Source organism: Lipotes vexillifer, unplaced genomic scaffold (assembly GCF_000442215.2).
Source record: "Lipotes vexillifer unplaced genomic scaffold, Lipotes_vexillifer_v1.1 scaffold749, whole genome shotgun sequence".
In the NCBI taxonomy this organism is placed as follows: Eukaryota; Metazoa; Chordata; class Mammalia; order Artiodactyla; family Lipotidae; genus Lipotes; species Lipotes vexillifer.
The window spans coordinates 1,548,934-1,568,744 of NW_006782834.1; the positions used below are offsets into that span (position 1 = coordinate 1,548,934).

The 19,811-nt window shown below is 42.6% G+C and overlaps 1 protein-coding gene across 2 annotated transcripts in view; it reads right to left on the reverse strand.

Annotated features, from left to right (window-relative positions):
- SEPTIN11 (septin 11) overlaps positions 1-19,811 on the reverse strand; it is a 91,587-nt gene that overhangs the window by 42,630 nt on the left and 29,146 nt on the right. For both annotated transcript variants that reach the window (XM_007455414.1, XM_007455413.1), the window contains exon 2: positions 4,484-4,598. In XM_007455414.1, the coding sequence (XP_007455476.1) occupies positions 4,484-4,598 (115 nt within the window). The remainder of the gene's footprint in view (positions 1-4,483; positions 4,599-19,811) is intronic.

Sequence of the window (19,811 nt, forward strand, 5' to 3'; positions counted from 1 at the left end):
AAAAAAAAAAAAAAAAAAAAAAAAAAGTTATTAATTTACTTTGACCCTGCTGTTGAACTGGTTCCTCTTCAAAAGCAGGGATGTCACAGTATTTTATCCATCTGTGTAGGTGCACAAAGAACCACATACAGCTGGATAAATGCTGGAGTTTCTCACAGAGCTGGTGTCATTTTGGAAAATGAATGACAAAGATGTATAAATTTAAAATCGTGAAGAAAGGCTGAATACTAATTTAGATTCTTTGGAGAAATACAGCGTGGGTAAGAAAGAAAGGCTTTATTTAAAGCAAAGTGCAATTTTGTGGGTGAACGGCTGTGTTATAGGCAAGATGGAGAGTAGGGGAACTATGATCTTGGGTGTCTGGTACCCAATTCAGCATCAAGAATTCTCTTCCCAATTAAATGAACACTACTCTCCTGCTCTTTATTACATTTCTATCCAGGGCTCAAGAGAGATAGGTTCTAAAAGCATTTAAATTCAGTGCCTCTAAAACTAAACTAGGTGCACGCCAGCGTTCACTTCTGTCCCGGTTTGTTTCCTCTCAGTTTGCAACCTGTAGGATCTTGCCACAAAACAAAATTACAATTCTAAGACCTTTTTGAAAAACATCATCAGCTTCCTTACTGGGATCATAACTCTTTTTTAAAATAAATCCTCAATTCCCTTCCATACTTTTCACATGGAAATAATGATGCTATAAACACCAGGCATGCGCATAAAAAACAGAAGTGCACAGTACGATGACAAGGACCATGGATACTCTTGAGTTAAATACGACACCAACTCCTCTAAGTGGCTGTCAAAATACTTTGATCAACTAGAATGCTTTTCATAGACTCTTACTTTAAAAATAGATAGAGCAGGGCTTCCCTGGTGGCGCAGTGGTTGAGAATCTGCCTGCTGCTAATGCAGGGGACACGGGTTCGAGCCCTGGTCTGGAAGGATCCCACATGCCGTGGAGCAGCTAGCCCCGTGAGCCACAACTACTGAGCCTGCGCGTCTGGAGCCTGTGCTCCGCAACGGGAGAGGCCGCGACAGTGAGAGGCCCGCGCACCGCGATGAAGAGTGGCCCCCGCTTGCCACAACTGGAGAAAGCCCTCGCACAGAAACGAAGACCCAACACAGCAAAAATAAATAAATTAATTAATAAACTCCTACCCCCAACATCTTCTTTAAAAAAAAAAAATAGAGCATTAATTGACAGTGAAAGTTGTTTCCTTACACAGATGTTCTGCTGTAAATTATTTGTGAAGGGATCTGATGTGTCCTACCCTCTGAGGATATGTACGTTTACCTTAATGCTGACACCCCTGTCTCCCAAAGGGCTAATGTTGGCTCCAACGGAAGAGCTCCAAAGTGCTATGGAAAAGAACCTGCTAGATATATGGGCATATGGAAGGATAGGCAGGACGCACTGTAGAGTGAAAGGAGACAATGCAAAAGAATAGAAGGGCATGATCTCATTTATGTTACACCAAAACAAAAAAGTACTTATGTAGTCATGAGAGACCTGTTTATATCTGTCCAGTGTGTGTCTCTCCCATGCCCTTTCTCCTTTCTGCCCATGTCTTCTCTCCTATGGGACCCTTGTATGTTTCGGGGTGGTTGATCCCCATCTCCCACCCTGGGCGGGCAGATGACCCCGGCCTGGTTGATCAGAGATCCTATGACTGTTGAGAAGGCCTCGTCAGGAATTGCCTCCCTCTCCTCTGGGGTTGCTCAGCTGGCAACACTGCTGGAGGCTGTACCACCTCCTTGAGGAAGCCCAACCATGAAGCCACACAGAAGCAAGCAGGCTCGAAAACCAGAAACAGAGCCCTGCAAACACGCTGCATCCCTAGAGCCAGCTGTTCTTAATTACACAATTCAATATATTACCTTTTTAGTGCGTTTGGAGGTTGAGGAAGAGCCTTAACTGAGTTTAAACTAGATTTCTGCAATTCTCTGTGGAAAATTTCCTAACCCAAGAACAGTCAGAGAGAGATACAACATTGCTGGCTTTGAAAATGGAGGAAAGGGTCCAAGAGTCAAGGAATGTGGGCAGCCTCCAGCAGATGGAAAACACAAGGAAATGTCTTCTCCCCTTGAGGTTCCAGGAAGGAGCATAGCCTTGCGGATGCCTTGATTTTAGCCTGGTGAGACACACGTGGGACTTCTACAAAAATGTGAGATAATTAGTGTTGTTTTCAGCCCCCGAAAATAATTTCCAAGTACAGAAAAGTTTAGAAAGTTCCTAGGATTCCACAGTGTTTTCTCTGTGGAATGGAAATGAGGGTAGGAGAGAAGGGGGGACATTTTATAATTTTTTAACATAAATATGCATTATTTTAAATAACTTGAAAAACTAATTTTCAACACGGTTAAGAATGGAACAAGAATAAAAACCTAAGAATCATAGGGATTATCACCCACCCAGGAGAGTCAGAATAGCAGCTGCTTTACAAATCCAACAGCACAGCAAGGAGGTGGCTTGTGAGGCATTCCAACTAGCACCATAATTGTGCTAGTAACACAAGGGTCAGCCAACGAGCCAACACTCCCCCTTGCACACCACACACCCGGTCAAACCAGGTCCTTCCAGCCCAGTCCCACTGGAAGGCTTTATCGTACTTGCAGGGGCTGGGCCATAGCTCTCACATAGATTCTTGAAACTGATTTTGAAGACAGAGCTGGGGGAGACAGAGAAGAGAAGCCAGAATAGTAACTGGCCCATAATTTAGCACACTTTTCAATAGAAAATCAACAAATTGCCAACAAATTGCTATGCTAATGAAGAATTGTCCTGCTCTGCAATGAGCATTTAGCAGAAGAGAAAAGACAACTCATTTATGCCACTCTGAGAGCTGCTATTCCAGGGGGTCCCCTGCTGAATTTTAATCGGCTTCAAGTGGGGAAAAGGGGAAAGCAGGAGAGCTGACAGGCTCTGGTCATGTTTCTCTCCAGTGCTTGAGACATAATGCCAGACAGCAAGCCATCTGGTGTGCAAGTCAGGGGCGGCTTTCTACTAGTGAATGCCCAATGCAGGGGCCACGTTCAATATGCTCCTCTCGAAGAATTTTCAGAAAGGAAAATACCTGGGGCTTCCCTAGTGGAGCAGTGGTTGAGAGTCCGCTTGCCAATGCAAGGGACCCGGGTTCGTGCCCCAGTCCGGGAAGATCCCACATGCCGCGGAGCGGCTGGGCCAGTGAGCCATGGCCGCTGAGCTTGCGCGTCTGGAGCCTGTGCTCCGCAACAGGAGAGGCCACAACAGTGAGAGGCTCGCGTATCGCAAAAAAAAAAAAAAAGAAAAAAAAAGAAAGGAAAATACCTGGCCCTCCCCCCAACAACTAACTTACATTGAATGCACATCTTTCTTTTCTAAAGTCACTTCATTTTACTTAAGACAAGAGAAGTCAGGACATTCTGCCAAACGTCGGGGGAGGATACACAGAGAAGACATATCGGATACATACAGAATTCCTTTTAATTTGTCTTGAAGTCTGTGCCCAGAGGACAATGGCAACAAAACAATGCAGCCTGAGCCACTTCACTGCTGTTTAGCCTGGTCCTTCATCAAGAGGGACAGGGAGGATGAAGGAAAGGCCGTCATCTGTTCCAGGGACACGTCTGCTTCAAACCAACAGGAGATTTCTATTTCTATGTTCCTCTTTTTCTCCACCTCCTTTCCTACCTTCCTTGTCTTAGTTTAAGAAAGATATGGCTAAAGAAGAAGAAAAATACCAAGGCCAGAGGCCTAGGTCAATGCATAACATCTAAAGGATACGAATAACACATCCTGAGAATGCAAATATGTAAGTTGTATCTCTTTGGCCTTTTCCATTTATCTACCAGGAATAAACTGAGGTCAATTTCAGATTCCAATTTAAGGACAAAAGGTTAATTTATTAATTCAGGCAGAAAATGCATTTCAAAAATATAAAATAGAATTTTAAATTGTCTTTTGCTCTAAAAGCAAAAATTTTAAATATTCTAAGTTTATCAAAATGGTTAAAGTAGTTTCAGATTTTACTTACTGTAGACAGCATATCGTTAAAAAGACTTCAGTGGAGATTACTATTGCACCATAGTCAAAGACCCTGGAAACAAATTCTTAAAATGCTTTTGAATGATCTTCCTATGTATGTGCATCTCAGGTCCTTCTTTCAACTTCCTATAGTCTAGCTAGGGTCTAAGTCCCTCCCCCCACAAAAAAATTTAAATAAGTGGTTCAATAGCAATATTAAACTGATCACTGCTTGACAATGTGACACAAATAAAAATAACATTTTGAGTAACATCACAAAGCCTACAAAGCGTTCTACCTAAATACAAGTCTCAATCTTTGTGTGACATACATGAGTGGGTATTATTGCCCTGCTTTACTGATAATGAAAGAGTAAAAAATATCATTCCCCTTATTTCCTGAAACGTGCCCCTCTGACAGTCACCTGCCAACACCTAAGAGTCAGATTCCTTGCTCAGTAGCAAGGGATGAGTCACTTACCAACACACAGGATGTTGAAACAGAATCCTTGAGAAGTCGACTTGTTGACCAGCTGGTCGGGGAGACTGTCAAATCCAACATGGCCAGAAAGAGACAAGTTTCGAAGCTCTTCATTCTGGAATTTCAGAAGGGAAACATTTGATAACCCATGACAGTGCCACCTGGGTACCCCTCCCTCTCCCATCCTCTCTCTTGACATGCATGGAAAAAGGCGACCCCTCTGTGCCCAGCCCGTCCCCGGCTTCTACACAACTGAAGCTACCAACTCCAGAGCTACGCTCTTTCCACAAAATCACACTGAGTCCCTAAGTACACCAATCCCCCTCCCAGGCAGCTCAGGTCCGGTTATAGGTGCACTGGTCCAGGGGAAATAAGCTTCTAGCAGTGGCTGATTCAGACATGCATTAAGTGACATTACAAACTTCAACCATTTTGACAGCTTCAAGCACTCAAGAAAACCCTTCAATTTACTTTCAGCCCAGTGGCAAAAAATAAATGACACTCTTCCAGATACAGGAAGGAGCTCTGAGAAGCTCACAGTGGAGGATGCATACCCGTTACAATTACGGAAATTCTGTAACTACCATGATGAACATATTGAAAGTGGCACGGCACAGGACTTGGCTCCTGCTCCATCATCTGGACGGGCTTCTTGGGGCTACTTTGCTCTCCTTCACACAGCTCCTAGCGCAGGTTCTGCACTCCCCACACCTTCTCAAGAGTCTCCTGAAGGAGACTGGGACTAAGGTAGTTATCATACATTTAAAAGCTGGATGATTTATGCTGTTTCATTAGATGGTGCTGACTGCCTCCACAACTTTGAATGCATTCCGTGGGTATCGGAGATCATCTGTGAAACCTTTCTTTCCCAGGAAAACAGAGGTCAGCTATGGTCTTTCAATTAAACACCACAGTTATGGTATGGGATTCCAGAAACTACATCTTGAAAGCCTTCCTGAAAATGAGACTCCTGGTGTCTGGCTATGATGCCAATGAGCTTTATACTCGAGATACTGAATTTTGGGTGAGAAAATGAGCCTCAAATTTCCATTTTTTAATAAAGAAGAAAAAGCCTTGCACAGGATCATCTGGTCACTATTTTTAAAAAGACTGGTTTTCATTATCCTCCTGTGTGTGTTACACAATGGGGACAGTGAGGTCTTTTAATAATCAAAGACTGAGACGCCATTTCCAAATCCCCAAGTCACTACAGAGGCAGGGAAATGTAACTCCATAAATGTGGTGATTTTAATGGAATGTTTTATGAACAATGTAATATCTGAGGGCCTCGCTAGCTCTACAATTCTGATTCTGTGAAACAAGACTGGAAGACACAACACTGCCTGAATAACCACGGTGGCAGCTGCAGGTTTGAGGTCAACGGGACAGAGAACAGATGTCTCGTCTATGAATAGTCTCCTTGAAACCTGCCAGCAGTGACTATGAGACTCGAGAGTGGGCTCTTATCCTTGAGCAGGATGGACTGGCCGACAGTGCACCAAACAGCTTGGGGAGCAGCCCTGGTAGCCTGGCAAGGCCTTCTGACAGCACCCCGTGGCCCCAGGGCTACCACCTGCCCCTTCTTCCTCTCCAAAGACCTCAAAGGTTCAGACAGCAGGTATTTTTAGGGTGTTTACCACATCTGCCAAAACTGGGGGAGGAGGATTTGAAAGGAGTCTGGGTTATATTTAGAACTCTTTCCATCACAGCTGCACAGGGGCTGCTGTGCAGACAGCGAGGAGAAGCCATCACACCAGCCTCTTTCCTGATGCACCACAGCCTTGAACAGTCAGCGAGCAGCACGAAAGGGGACGAGGCAAGTTAGAACCATCATCCCGCCCTCCCTCTCCTCTTTGCCACAATAATTCTTTTAATTTCTGGGGGGGTGGGGGTGGGGGGCGGGGCGGGCGGAGAGTGGTTTATTGCTCTGGATTCTGGACTGTTGTTGGGTTTTTAGGTTCAGATATCCACCCAGGAGCCAATCCGGGGAAAGAATCAGAGTTAGTAATTATAGCTCTCATCCCAGAACCCAATGCTCAGCATCTCATATTCTCACCATTTCCAAAACATGAGAAACCACCCACATACCCACCGAGTATTTTTATACCCACTGAAAACCACATACAAAATGAAGGGTTATAAAACACTTTGGTCTTGAATTTTTTTTTTTTATTTAAATTTATGTCTTCAGAGTCTCTCTTTTCTTTGTCATATAAAATATGTCAATTTTATAATGCCATTTAAAAATTCCATAATCGGAGCCTATTTCTCTGCCCAGCAGTAAAGGAATCCTTTACTGGGCTATTGCCCATTGGTGAGCGATGGGGAAAGGGGAAATAGGAAGTTCCTCCTTTGGTTCATGAACAGGCTTAAAACTGAAAGCACTGCAGGATGTGTGAGGGGAGCTCTATCTCACACACAGCAGCTAAAATGAACTCCTACGCCCCAGCACTTCATGGCACCACGCTTATGGCTTCATGCCTTAGATGTCTCTATCCAAAGAATGCGTGCAGGGCTCTTGAGTCTACAGGCGTGATCTCGGGGAATCTCAGATAGTCTCATGTCTTTACCGCTATCACACACCTAGCAACGACTCTCAGAATTTTCTAAGTACTGAACTCTGCATTCTAGTTCTGAATTTCTACCAAAAGGGGCAGTTCTCCCGGGTTGTCCTTTCTGTCCCTCAAATTGTTTTTCAAGAAACTTGAAATCATCTTCTTCTATTGCAAACCCATCCCTACTCCCAGGTTCCCTGTTTCTGTTAGGGGCATTTATCTGTACCTGAAACCCACCTGCCTGCATCAATTCCAAACTGTTATCAGTGCCACACCCTCCTCCTCTTTATGCTAACTCAACAGCCTTCCAACTGTCACCTTGCCTCCATCCCACCCCCTCTAATCTTCCTACGCTCTACCTTCCTGCCAAAGGGATCTTGGTACTCAAAGGCCCTCAATCCAAACTTGGCCTGCCATCTCAGGAGCCTCCATGGGCTAAACACAAATCTCTATTCCCACTACTCCCAGGGAGCACCTTCCACTGCAGTTAAATGGAATTACTTACAGTTCCTGGGAGAAAACCCCAGGGTTCTCTTCATCAGACTTTACTCATACTATTTCCTCTATCTGGAAGGACCTTACAGCCAGTGTTTACATATCCAAACCTTCCAGATCCCACAGAAATTTTATCTCCAGGCTTGTCTTTACTATGAAATCTCAGGGAGAATTTCAGTAAACATTCCCCCTACCAATAAAAGGAAAATAATAATCGGATAAAAGTAGCTCGAGCTATTTGGTATTCCACCATCATCATCACAACAGCTAACTAACATTTATGGACCAAGGCTCCAGAAAAGCCCTAAACGTGAATGAATTAGTTTATCTTAACAATTCTATGAGGTAGTTACTATTGTTACCTAGTCTCAACGGACAGATGAGAAAACAGAGGCCCAGAAGTTCAGTAACTTGCCCAAGGTCTCACAGCCAATAAGGTGAGAAGCTGAAATGTGGACCCAGGAGGTCAGGTGCCAGAGTCCAGAGTCCTCACACTTAGTCACTGTTACCACATGATGACCTAAGTTCCTAGGTAGCCCCAGACAATACAGTAATTGTAGCTGCTATTGAAATCCAATATATTAAACTAGAAAGAAAAAAATGTTCTCTAAAATCATAATTCTTTGGCAACCGTAAGAGGTGGAAGTTGAGAATTAAAATTGGCAAAGTAGCTCTAACTATATTTTCACTGGTCCTGGCAATGCTGAGACTTTGATTTTTGCATCTATGGCACATGAAGCCAATAATAAAGGGTTTAGTTTGGACCATTTTTGAGATGCAAGTGCCACCTTGGAGCCTCTAAGTAAGTAACTATAAGACCTTAATTGATTTAGTCCTCCATTTGCTAATCTATCTAGGGAGGGGTTGTACTTGGATGATTTCTAGGCCCACTCCATCTTGAAATGGGCAATGACTAAATTCTATAGTATAAAATAAAATAACCAGTCTTTAATTTGACAGTCTCATTTTTCTCTTTCCAGATCATCTTGACATGAACACAATTATTTATTTGTTCATTCAAAAAAAACCTCACTGCTCAAAGCACTAAGGGAGCAAAAATACATTACTTTTGTTATTCATTGATAAACACTCTTCCTGCCCTTCAGAGGTTTACAATGCAGCAGCAGAGACAGGACACAAGTAAATGTAATACTATTAAGGATAAAAGTGATAAATACCATCACTTTAACTGTGGGATGACACAGGGGAAACAGGTAGCTTTTGGCTAGGGAAAATCAGGGGGGCATCTTTCAGGAAGGCTGGAGCTCTCCAAATCTACCAGGGAAAAGAAGTCCAGCTTGCAGAAGCCTTCCAGATAAATGTTATCTATACCCAAAGGGTCACTTTATTATGAATGTGTACTTTGAAGATCATAATCGACAAGTTTTTCAGAAGCTATCTAGCTGACTTCATTATGGAAATAATTATAAAACAAATTATATAAGAAAGTGTGCCAACACCTACATTCTGAGGGCTGCTTTAAAATATGTTCCACAATTCCAAATCTTGCTTAACCACAAGTAGGATGGAAAAAGACTTGGAGTCAGACAGCCATGGGTTTGATTCCCTACATTTTGTCCTCCAACAGTAAAAATGGAGGACTTGGCAGGGTGGCTGGGAGGAACTAAGGAAATGGTACCTATGGGAGGGCCAGCATTTAACAGGTCCTCAGGAAACCTGGGTTTCCTTTCCCTAAATTAGATGGGAGGAAGACAGCTGTCATTTTTAAATGAGGAGCCCTCCTATTGCTGCTGAGAACCCGGGGAGAAACTGGGGATGGGCAAAGCCCGCAGACTAACCAGGGAGGAAGAATCACTCACGGAGGAACAAAGAGGAAAAAAAAGAACATGGAAGAGAAAATGGGGAACTCTAGTGTGAAGAAAATCCACCCTAAATAAGAAGCTCATTTACAAGGCTGAGGGGAAAGCCACAGAATTCCATTCCTGTTTGCAGGCATCCACATCCTCCACGGCTGGAAACCATTAAGGATTCCTCATCTTCACTCTTCCTTCTATTTTAGTCCAGCCCAGAGCCTCCTGAAATTAACAAACTGGCTGTGCACAGATGGATTCTATTCACCATACTCAAAGTGATAACCCAGTTCTTTCCTTTTAAAACTGAAGGCTTCAGTAGATGTGGTTAGTAGGTAGTCTACAGCTGCTGACCCTTATCAGTCAGGGGGAGCTGGAGAGCACGTTACCAAGGCGATATCTGTTTTCACGTAGGTTGAAAACAATTAGACTTCATTTTTTTACCTTTAAAGACAGACATTACAATTTAGGTTTAGAAAGATTCTGCCTCTTTAAAATTTAAAGTATTATTTTTTTAATTTAACAGGTAACTTCTTTTATGTATTACAGAACTGGAAATTACACTCTTCTCAAAGCCTCATTTTATGGAGAATGAATTACATTGATCCAAGTCACTTAATCTCCGGGCTTATGTTTCCTCATCTGTAAAATGAGATTTAACCAAATGACCTCTAAGCAAAGTCTTTGGTTCTAATGCTAATTCTAAGATTTCTTGCATTTGGAAATCAGAGATGCATAAATCTAAATCTGTCATTTTGCTTGAGGAAAACCAACACAGGGCAAAAACTTCTTGGCGGTATATTTTCTATTGCCAGATCCAAGATGGCTCAGTTTTTACATGATCCTGGTTAACTCCAAACAGAATAGAAATCTGTGTGTGTACCGCCATGTCTTCCACATGAACTTTTCACTTTTGCTTGCTTAACTATAATAATTTGACTTAGTTTTAAAACAACAGTTACGTACCCACTCCCTACAACTGTCCTGCTTAAAAACTTTTTTCTTCAGCTATATCTGCAGTCTTCAAGAAATTTTTTGAAAAGTGGATTTATAGCCTCAAAACAAAATGTAGAAAATTCTTCTATGTAAGTTAATCAATCATCTCTTCAAGAAGAAAAGCAAATTTTTCATGCTTTCATTCATTCAACAAATATTTATTGAACACTAACACGTGCCAGATACTGTGATAAATGCTAAGGAGATGATGGTGAGAAAGCAAAGCATTGCTAACTCATGGAACACATAGTCTAGTGGGACAGACAGATGTTAATCAAGCAATCCAAATGTATAATCACAAGCTATCCAAAGTACAGAATTCGATGCAACCTTATAACTCATGTGATTCTTGCAGTAGATCCATCAGCTTATAGGATATATAAACATGTGTTAGTCTGCAGCATTGTTTGATATTCATTTAGTAGACAGCTCCTGTGTACAATTGATGTGCAGGTTTTATGTATTCAGGTGAAAACAAAGAGTCTTTTTGACCAGCATTGCCTGATGGGAGGAGGTAGAAATAATTAAGACTCCAGTCCTAAGAAAATGAATGTCCAATTTAAAATAGAGCTGAGATGGAACCATGGGGCATATTCCCTTTACTCTCTGTCTTTTCTCATAAAGGAGATGTCCACTTAGAGAAGAGGAGCAGTACATATCCCTTCATCTTAGAGTCTTTTTTTTTGAGGCTCTGTTTCAGTAGTACAGATGCCAGCCACCTGGAGACAGGCAAAGAGAAGAACATGCTTCTCCTCACACAAAATCACTGATTGAGCACCAGCCACTTCTCAGTATTTGGAGAAATCCTGGCCTCACAAACTGTCCAAGAAGTAAGCTCTTCCCAAGTGCCCAATCGTTCATTTTTGTAAATACATACACTTATCTAAATGCATTCTAGAGAGTATTCAACTGGTTTCATATTCTCTTTTAAAGAAAGAAAAGTTGGTGGGAAGATGTGACACACCCTTAGTTCTCATGCAAAAAGGAAAACACTGGTATGCAAAGTATCAACCCAAACCACAACTACGAAGCCTGCACTGGGATGTTTTCAAGGCTAGGCATTGCTAGGGCCACTTCCATAATATAAAACATCTGAAGCATCTCACTACCAAGGAGGACTGCGTTCTTTAAGAATGACTTGGACAACATTTGCTACTCTGCTTGTCATCTATACCATGAAATCCCAAGGTCAGAGCCAAGAAAGCCCCCAAGGAAATTGTCTCACACAAGCAGCAGAATAGTAAGAGCCAGGAAGAAGAGAGAACTCTTAGGAGGAAAACCATATGAGGAAAGAGCTTGAGTGCAGCCCAGCTGGAAGCTGGGACTGAGAAAAAAAGGCACCCAGGGGCCAGTGTCCAAGTCACAGAGCCAGGAATGTCAGCTCTGTCAAACCCAGGAGCCACTCTCGAAACACCACCAAATAACCAGGAAAGATCTTGATTAATATTAAGTAACTGCTCCAATATTAAGTGCCATCTCTAAGCAACTTTCTCCAAAAGACTCCCAGCAGAGGGACAGATTTTGCTTTTCTAGATCCTTGCAAAAATAATATGGTGTAGGGGTTTTCTTTGGGGATGGTAGGATTATAGGGAAATTTTACTTTCTGTTATGTTTCTGTAATATTTGAATTAATTATCAAAAAAACCCTCACACTTTTATAATAGAAAATGAGATTTTAAAAATCAGGAAATGGATCGTACTCAGATTTTGTACAGTGAGGGAAAGGGGTGCCAGTTATCTGTGTAATATAAAAAGACACAGAAACGGTAAGATAAGTCGTGCTGATATGTTAGGGTGAATTCTTTCATACTACCCGCGGACAATATAATCTAAGAAAACCAAAACTTCAACATTTTTTCTTCTTAAAAGTTGTAGGAAAGGGAGCTCAGCTTGGTGCTCTGTGATGACCTAGATGGGTGGGATTGGGGGGTTGGGGTGGGAGGGAGGTCCAAGGGAGGGGGGGATATATGTATATATCCTGATTCATGTAGCTGATTCACTTCATTGTACAGCAGAAACCAACACAGCATTGTAAAGCAACTATACTCCAAATAAATTAAAAAAAAAAAGTTGTGTCAGGACCACAGGAAATTTACTCGTGACTTTATATTAAAGGACAGTCTCAACTTGAATTTAAATAAATAACTAAAAATCAGGAAATGTGAATAACAATAATAAATAATAAAAATCTTTTCAAAGTAGCTAAGCCTGCAATTTTACTGCAGCTAATAGGTGGGTGGTAAGATAAAATATGTGTACTTATTTCTTTGCTAATAACAGAACGAAGTTACATAGAAAGGGACGAGAGTAAGCAAAAAAAGCAGATTAGTACAGTAGAAGGTACCTGATGCGTGAAGTCAGGAGACACGGGGCGACTCTGCCATCGTTTAGCTGTATGACCTGGGGTAACTCATTTAACTTCTCAGCCTCAGTTTTATCAACTTGTTTTAACTGTAGTTGATTTACAATGTTGTGTTAGTTTCAGGTGTACTGCACTGTGATTCAATTATATATATGTATATATATTCTTTTCTGGATTCTTTTCCCTTATAGATTATAAAATATTGAGTATAGTTCCCTGTGCTATACAGGAGGTCCTTGTTGGTTATCTACTTTATATACAGTAGTGTGTATATGTTAATCCCAAACTCCTAATTTGTCCCTCCCCGCCTCCCTTTCCCCTTTGGTCACCATAAATTTGTTTTCTCTGTCTGTGGGTCTATTTCTATTTTGTAAATAAGTTAATTCGTATCTTTTTTTTGTTTGTTTGGTTTGTTTGTTTTAGATTCTACATATAAGCAATATGATATGATATTTGTCTCTCTCTGTCTGGCTTACTGCACTTAAGTATGATAATCTCTAGGTCCATCCATGTTGCTGCAAATGGCATTATTTCGTTCTTTTTTTCATGGCTGAGTAACATTCCATTGTGTGTGTGTGTGTGTGTGTGTGTGTGTGTGTGTGTGTGTGTGTATATATATATACACACATACCACATCTTCCTTATCCATTCCTCTGTTGATGGACATTTAGGTTGCTTCCATGTTTTGGCTATTGTAAACGGTCCTACAATGACCATTGGGGTTCATGTATCTTTTCGAATTATGGTTTTCTCCAGACATATGCCCAAGAGTGGGATTGCAGGATCATATGGTAGCTCTATTTTTAGTTTTTTAAGGAACCTCCATACTGTTCTGCATAGTGGCTGTATCAGTCTTGTCAACTTTAAAATAAACTAGCTCACCAAGCTGTTGCAACAATGAACATAATTCTCCCTCCTCAGCTCTTTTGACACATTTTTGCTTGGATGACCCCATCCCTGCCCATGACAACCCCAAGCTAACAACTCCCTGGTTATAACCAGCTGCCCGCCTCCAGGCTTCGGGGTGCCTGGCCATCCATGGTCCAGGCACCCCTAAGCCAACATCTCCAATAGAACGCACCCTATCCCCCATTCTCAATTCAAATCTGTCCTTCCTCTGATTTTCTTATGTCAAATGGCAACAATATCTACTTCAAGGTATTAGTGGCCTCTAGAATAACCATCAATTCGTATGCATATTGCTAAAAACATGCATAAATTTATAGGCCTCTGCCCTCTTGCAGAAGAAAAAAGTCCACTGGTTAATCATCTTAAACCCTCTGCTACCCTCCGAATTAGACGGTGAAGGTTTCCTGAAGCCTGTCAGTCTCAGGTTAGATTTTTCTCCTCTGTGCCCAGATGTTAATGACCACCCATCACCCCTTTTCTGGCTGAAACTTGCCCATCCAGCACTCTTAACTGACAAAAGTGCATCCAGTCTACCAGGTGATTTCTATTTCCGAGCCTGGAAATCCACGACTTGAATGTCCCTCTTTTCCTAACACCACCCCTATTTTACACCTCACCCAGATTTGTATCCCGTGTGAGGTTTCACAGAAATCGTTATCTTCCAACCTCATCTTTCTCGGAGAAGGAGACAGGTCCAGCGGCTGATGGGTCTTCCCCACGCGCAGGGCCACGTGGAGAGACAGAGCTGCGGCACCCAGCGCCCTGGTGCCTGGTCCACCCCGCCCTCCATTACGCCTGGGTCAGCTGCAAGGTGAAAATTCACACTGTTGCCGAGCGAAGCCTGACACCAAAGGGCTGAGGACACAGTCCTGCCTCTGCTCCTCCACCCGCCTTTCTGTCTTCTCTACAGCCTCCCCTCACAGAAAACAGTCACTGCCCACACGTCCTCCAAGATCTTGCTGCTTTGTCTGGGATTAGAGTCTCACCTTTGTCCGGTTAGATATCAGACCTCTCACAATTAGGAAATACACTGTTTAAAAGCAGACCTCAGAAGCGGGTATCTGAAGCGAACAAAATCCCAGCTGCTGCCCACAACCCTGGATTCTGGGGAGGTGCAGGAAGGATAGGCAGGATGGGGGAGGTATTGGCTTATTAGTAAAATGGTCTTGAAGCCAATAACTACTAAGTGTGACAATCCCAAAACTGTAAAAAGTGGCAGCACTTTTTTCTCTCACAGACAGAATGCTTTCTGCTAGAAGTCCATGTAAATTCTCAAAGGCTAAATCTAACTGGATGCCAAGAATTAATAACAACAACAGCAAAAGACATTTTCTTACATTTCCAAAGATCAGTCTTTCTAGTGGAGTCAAAGTGACTAATGCCTGTGAGAGCCTAATGTTACCAAGTGCTGATCAACAGAAAGTCTCATGTTTGGGAATAACAAGGCACACATGTGCATTCCAGGGACTCTCACAAATTCTGCAGGCTCGGAGGAAAAAGGGTGGGAGGGGGAGGGGGACTGACAGATAGGCAAGAAGTATTTAGAAAGGCACATTCCGATTAGAAACACATGCTACAGCTGTCCTCTCACACCACTCAACATCGCCAAGACAGGGAGAAGCCCTTCACTCAGCAAACACCAAGGGAAGCTGATGAAAAACCCACGACGGAGAGTCACTAATCATTTCAAGGCCCGCAGCTTTCCAGTGGGGACCCCAAATAACCCAATGCCATCTCCAACATATCACCTATCTTGCAGAGGAGGCCACCCAAATCCTCACAGCTGTGTGGCTCCTTTTCATGCCCTCTGCCCTGCCTTTACAGTACAGATCTTTCAGACAAGCTTTCTCGAAACAGTGGTGAATGGGAGGTCAAAGATAATTAAGGGGCCCATATCGGTCGGAAGCTTCGTTCTCAACTTTCTATGTACGGTTCTCCTGATATTCACACTTCAATCCCTCAGTGCTTCCTGTCTGAGAAATACTGTGTCTCCGTTCATGTACCTCTGGTTCACTGAAAGCATTCATCAGCAAAAAGTGAAATATGGATGGGACCCTTCCTTCCTTTGCCACCATTTCTATCACCGGATATGAATTAGCCACTTCCGTTTTGAAAGGCACTATTTATTTCTGTCCCTTTCTGAAGATGGAAGGGGCTTTCAGTTACTGTAATGACCACATAATGGCAGTCTCTGAGAAAGAAGAAAAAAAATCCAAACCAGCTCTGTGGCAGTCATAAACATAAAGCACCGGGGATTTCTCCTCCCAAAGCATCTTCAGTTGCTCAGCCCGGCTGATTTAGAACATCTTTGAGTGCAGGAATTTATTTCTAGCACCTGAAAACTGAGGGGCTATACCAACAATGACCAAAGACATGGTAAATACGTTCTTAGGAAGTAAACATACAAATTAACATTTGATATCACTCTGCAAATACTACTAAACAATCCTGGCCAAAATTCTCAAGCCTTCCAAAAATAAAATAGCACTGCATCTTTAACCTCAGCCCTGGATGAAAAGCGATCGGGATGGAATAGAGGTTGTCTGCATACACTTGGGGGTATGTCTTAGTTTCTTATTGCCATGCAACAAATTACCAAAAAACTTGGTGGCTGGAAACACCTATTCATTAGCTCTCGGTTCTGTAACTCAGAACTCTGGGTATGGCATAGCGGGTTCTCTACCCACGATATCACCGAAATCAAGGCACTGGCCAGGCTGAGAAGCTCTGGAGGAAATTCCACTTCCAATCTCATTCAGGTCGGCAGAATTCATTCCTTGCAGCTGTAGGAGTGAGAGCTTCCTCGCCTTGCTGACTGTCAGCCAGAGGCTGTGCTCAGCTCCAAAACGTCACCCACAGTCACTAGCCATATGGCCACCTATCTCCAAAGGCAGCAACAGAAAATCCCCTTCTGTCCCTCTCATATTTCAAATCACCTTCTTAAAAAGAGTCCAGTCCCTTTTCAGGGACTGATTGGATCAGATCTCCCCAGGATAATCTTCATATCATAGAGGAAACTGTGCCATAACATAACCTCATCAAAGGGGTGACTAACCCGTCGTACTCACAAGTTCTGAGGGTTATATGGGGCATGCACACAAGAGGCTGGGGCCACCTTAGGATTCTGCCAACCACATGTGCATTATAATATTCCTATGTTCTCCCAGGTAACTTTAGGATAGAATAAAATAATGAATATTAGAGTTTCCCTAACTAAAAACAAAACACAACTAAGTCTCTGGGGGCGGGGGAGGGGAGGGGGGAGACAGAAATTAGTAAACCATAGTAAACTAGATCTCTATCAGGTTAGCAAGGCATTTCCACCGTCTCTTAACCAAAAGTGATAAGGCGGCTAACGACAAACTAGCTGGAGTGTCACTTTGCCTTTGGAGGAACTCTTCCAACAATGAAAGTAAAACTTGCAAATATTTAGGTGGCTGCTATGTAAGAATTCTAGGAGATGCAGAAGCTTTTTAAGGAACTTAAGCATTATCAGGGAGAAAAGTCATTGAGACAAAACAGAAGATGACTGCAAACTGTTTGATGATGAAATATAGTACAAAGTTTATCAGTATGAGACAATGGAGAGCAACACGGACCATGGCAAAAAACTAAGACTTTCTCTGAGGGGGTCAGACCTCATCTAGCTCATCGTAAGGGGAAATCAATTTGGATAGCTACAGAGAAGGAATGGAGATGGGAGCAGAGAAAGAACAGGAAAGGAAAGGGGTCCAAAAGGGCATGGAAATCAGTGAACGGGAAAAACCAAAGAATAATTCAGCGTAGAGGATATAAGACTTTAAATAAAACTGGTTCACATTTCAGTTTACTGGAAATATCCCTTAAAGTGAAGCATTACAAAGACACATATACGCGACACATAACTAAACACATACCCAGGATCTGTCACTGGGTGTCCCAGTGTTGAGGGAGGGAGGAAGTCAAGGAACAATCACTGGGCGGTCACATCATGAAAGATTTTTCTGTTTCCTACCACCCAGCGCACTTAGGAACAGATCTTCCCACCGGAGCAGCAGTTCCCAAGGGATCTTGGGTATAGAACTGCCTTCTAGCCCATGTTTTAACCTAGATTACCAGCCTGGGCAACCATCCAAATGGTAAGCTACTTGATGCAAACGTCCTTCAGAGCATTTAAAAAAACAAACAAACAAAACCTAATAGTTTGACTCCATTAATTATGGCTACAATTTCTGCCGTTCTAATCGAAACTAAAGCTTTCTTATTTCTTCCTACTCTTTTTCTCAAAAAATGGAGCCAGGGCTTCCCTGGTGGCGCAGTGGTTGAGAGTCCGATGCAGGGGACACGGGTTCATGCCCCGGTCCGGGAAGATCCCACATGCCGCAGAGCGGCTGGGCCCGTGAGCCGTGGCCGCTGAGCCTGCGCGTCCGGAGCCTGTGCTCCGCAACGGGAGAGGCCACAACAGTGAGAGGCCCGCGTCCCACAAGAAAAAAAAAAAAAAATGGAGCCAGTTAACCCCTAAAAATATAAATATTCAGCAGAACAGACAACTTTCTGCCTTCTAGTAACACATCATAGAAGTGTCCATCTAGCTCTAAGAAAAAGTTGGTGTAGGGGTTTTCTCACACATATTGCTGTACTTAGGAAAGCAGACCCAAGAGGCTATGTTACAATTTTCTTTTTTTTTTTTTTTTTTTTTTTTTTTTTTTTTTTTTTTTTTTTTTACTTTTTTACTTGTTCTCAAAAGTCTCCTGTTGTTGGCTGATTTTAGATGCTGGCTTTCTTGTCTTGATCATCCAATGCAAAACAAACCTTCTCACATGCTGTCACAGAAGAAAGTTCCCACAGTCCACTCCGCCCCCTCTATTGCCTCTTAAAGAGGCGTTTTCATTACCATTATCATCATGTTATTTCTAAAAAATCAAGTAGGACCCAAGTCGGATACTAGAAAATCTTTACTACATACAACAATCTGTTACAAAATCCCATCGGCTTTCAAAACTAGATGACAGAATATATGCAACAGCAGAGGTTACACTTTCACGCATCTTGTTGCCACAAAGCACAAAGGAGTTGGGTTGGCAGCCCAGACTTCTCACTGAGATGGAGTCCAGTCCCAGCTCTATGCTCCTAGATTAAGCGTTGCGGGATATGTGAATGAGAATATGTTTCTGACAGTCTTTGATAGCATGATTACAGGAAAGCATTAAGCTGAAATAGAAACTTGAAAGATTATAGCTTGGCAAGAGATCCTCGCTATAATTCATACATTCTGTAGGAAGGAGAAACTAAGAAAGTTAAATGAGACCCAGGGTGAAAGAAAGAACAGAATTAGCAAAAGTCTTAGTCACTGATCCAAGCTGCCACCAGTAACCTCTTCCAAAGCCTTAATGGTTCATTAGAATAATTATTATTCATGTAGTGAAAATGAAAGGCAGGCAGGGAAGATAAGTGCTAATTACACTGGCAAAAACAAGAAAAGCAACTTTGGCCATTTGGATTTGAGAAAGATCTAAGCCTCAAATCCCTCCTGCATAGAGAGGGTCAGACCATATATCTTACTATAATCATGGCTACACAGAGTTAAACCCCTTTGGCCACAATTGCACCAACTGTACATACTTAGGTTGGTTATTACCAGGAGTGGGTTTCACGCAATGTGGCAGCTGCGACCACCAATGTAAGGAAATAAGGCCTGGCAGCTCTCCCCCCAGATTCCTCCTCAGTCCAATTTCCTACTCTTTAGCCCAGATATTAATAATTCGGAAGACAGTGTGACAGCCACAAGTCATCTGGCTGCTAGCATGCCCAAATACTCAAGGAATAACCACTGTAAAACCAGTTCTATCTGGACAGTGGAATGAGTGAAAGTTCAGTCCTCAGGGAGACTAGAGCATTAAGAAATGTACCTTCTATTTCACCTCATATTCTGGGTTCAAGATGGAAAAGTAGATTGATATCTTTTACAAATATCAATTCAAAGTTGCCTGGAATACCTGAATAGTGAAGGTTAAAATATTCATAGTAGGGAAAAGAGGAAACAGGCTCTACCACTCTTTTAGCCAGAGAACTAAAAAGAGGGGATCTAACATCTCCCTTGATCAATTAACCAAAAAGCAACCATTGAACATTTATGTAAAGACCACAATACTGGGCTTCCCCGGTGGCGCAGTGGTTGAGAGTCCGCCTGCCGATGCAGGGGACACGGGTTCGTGCCCCGG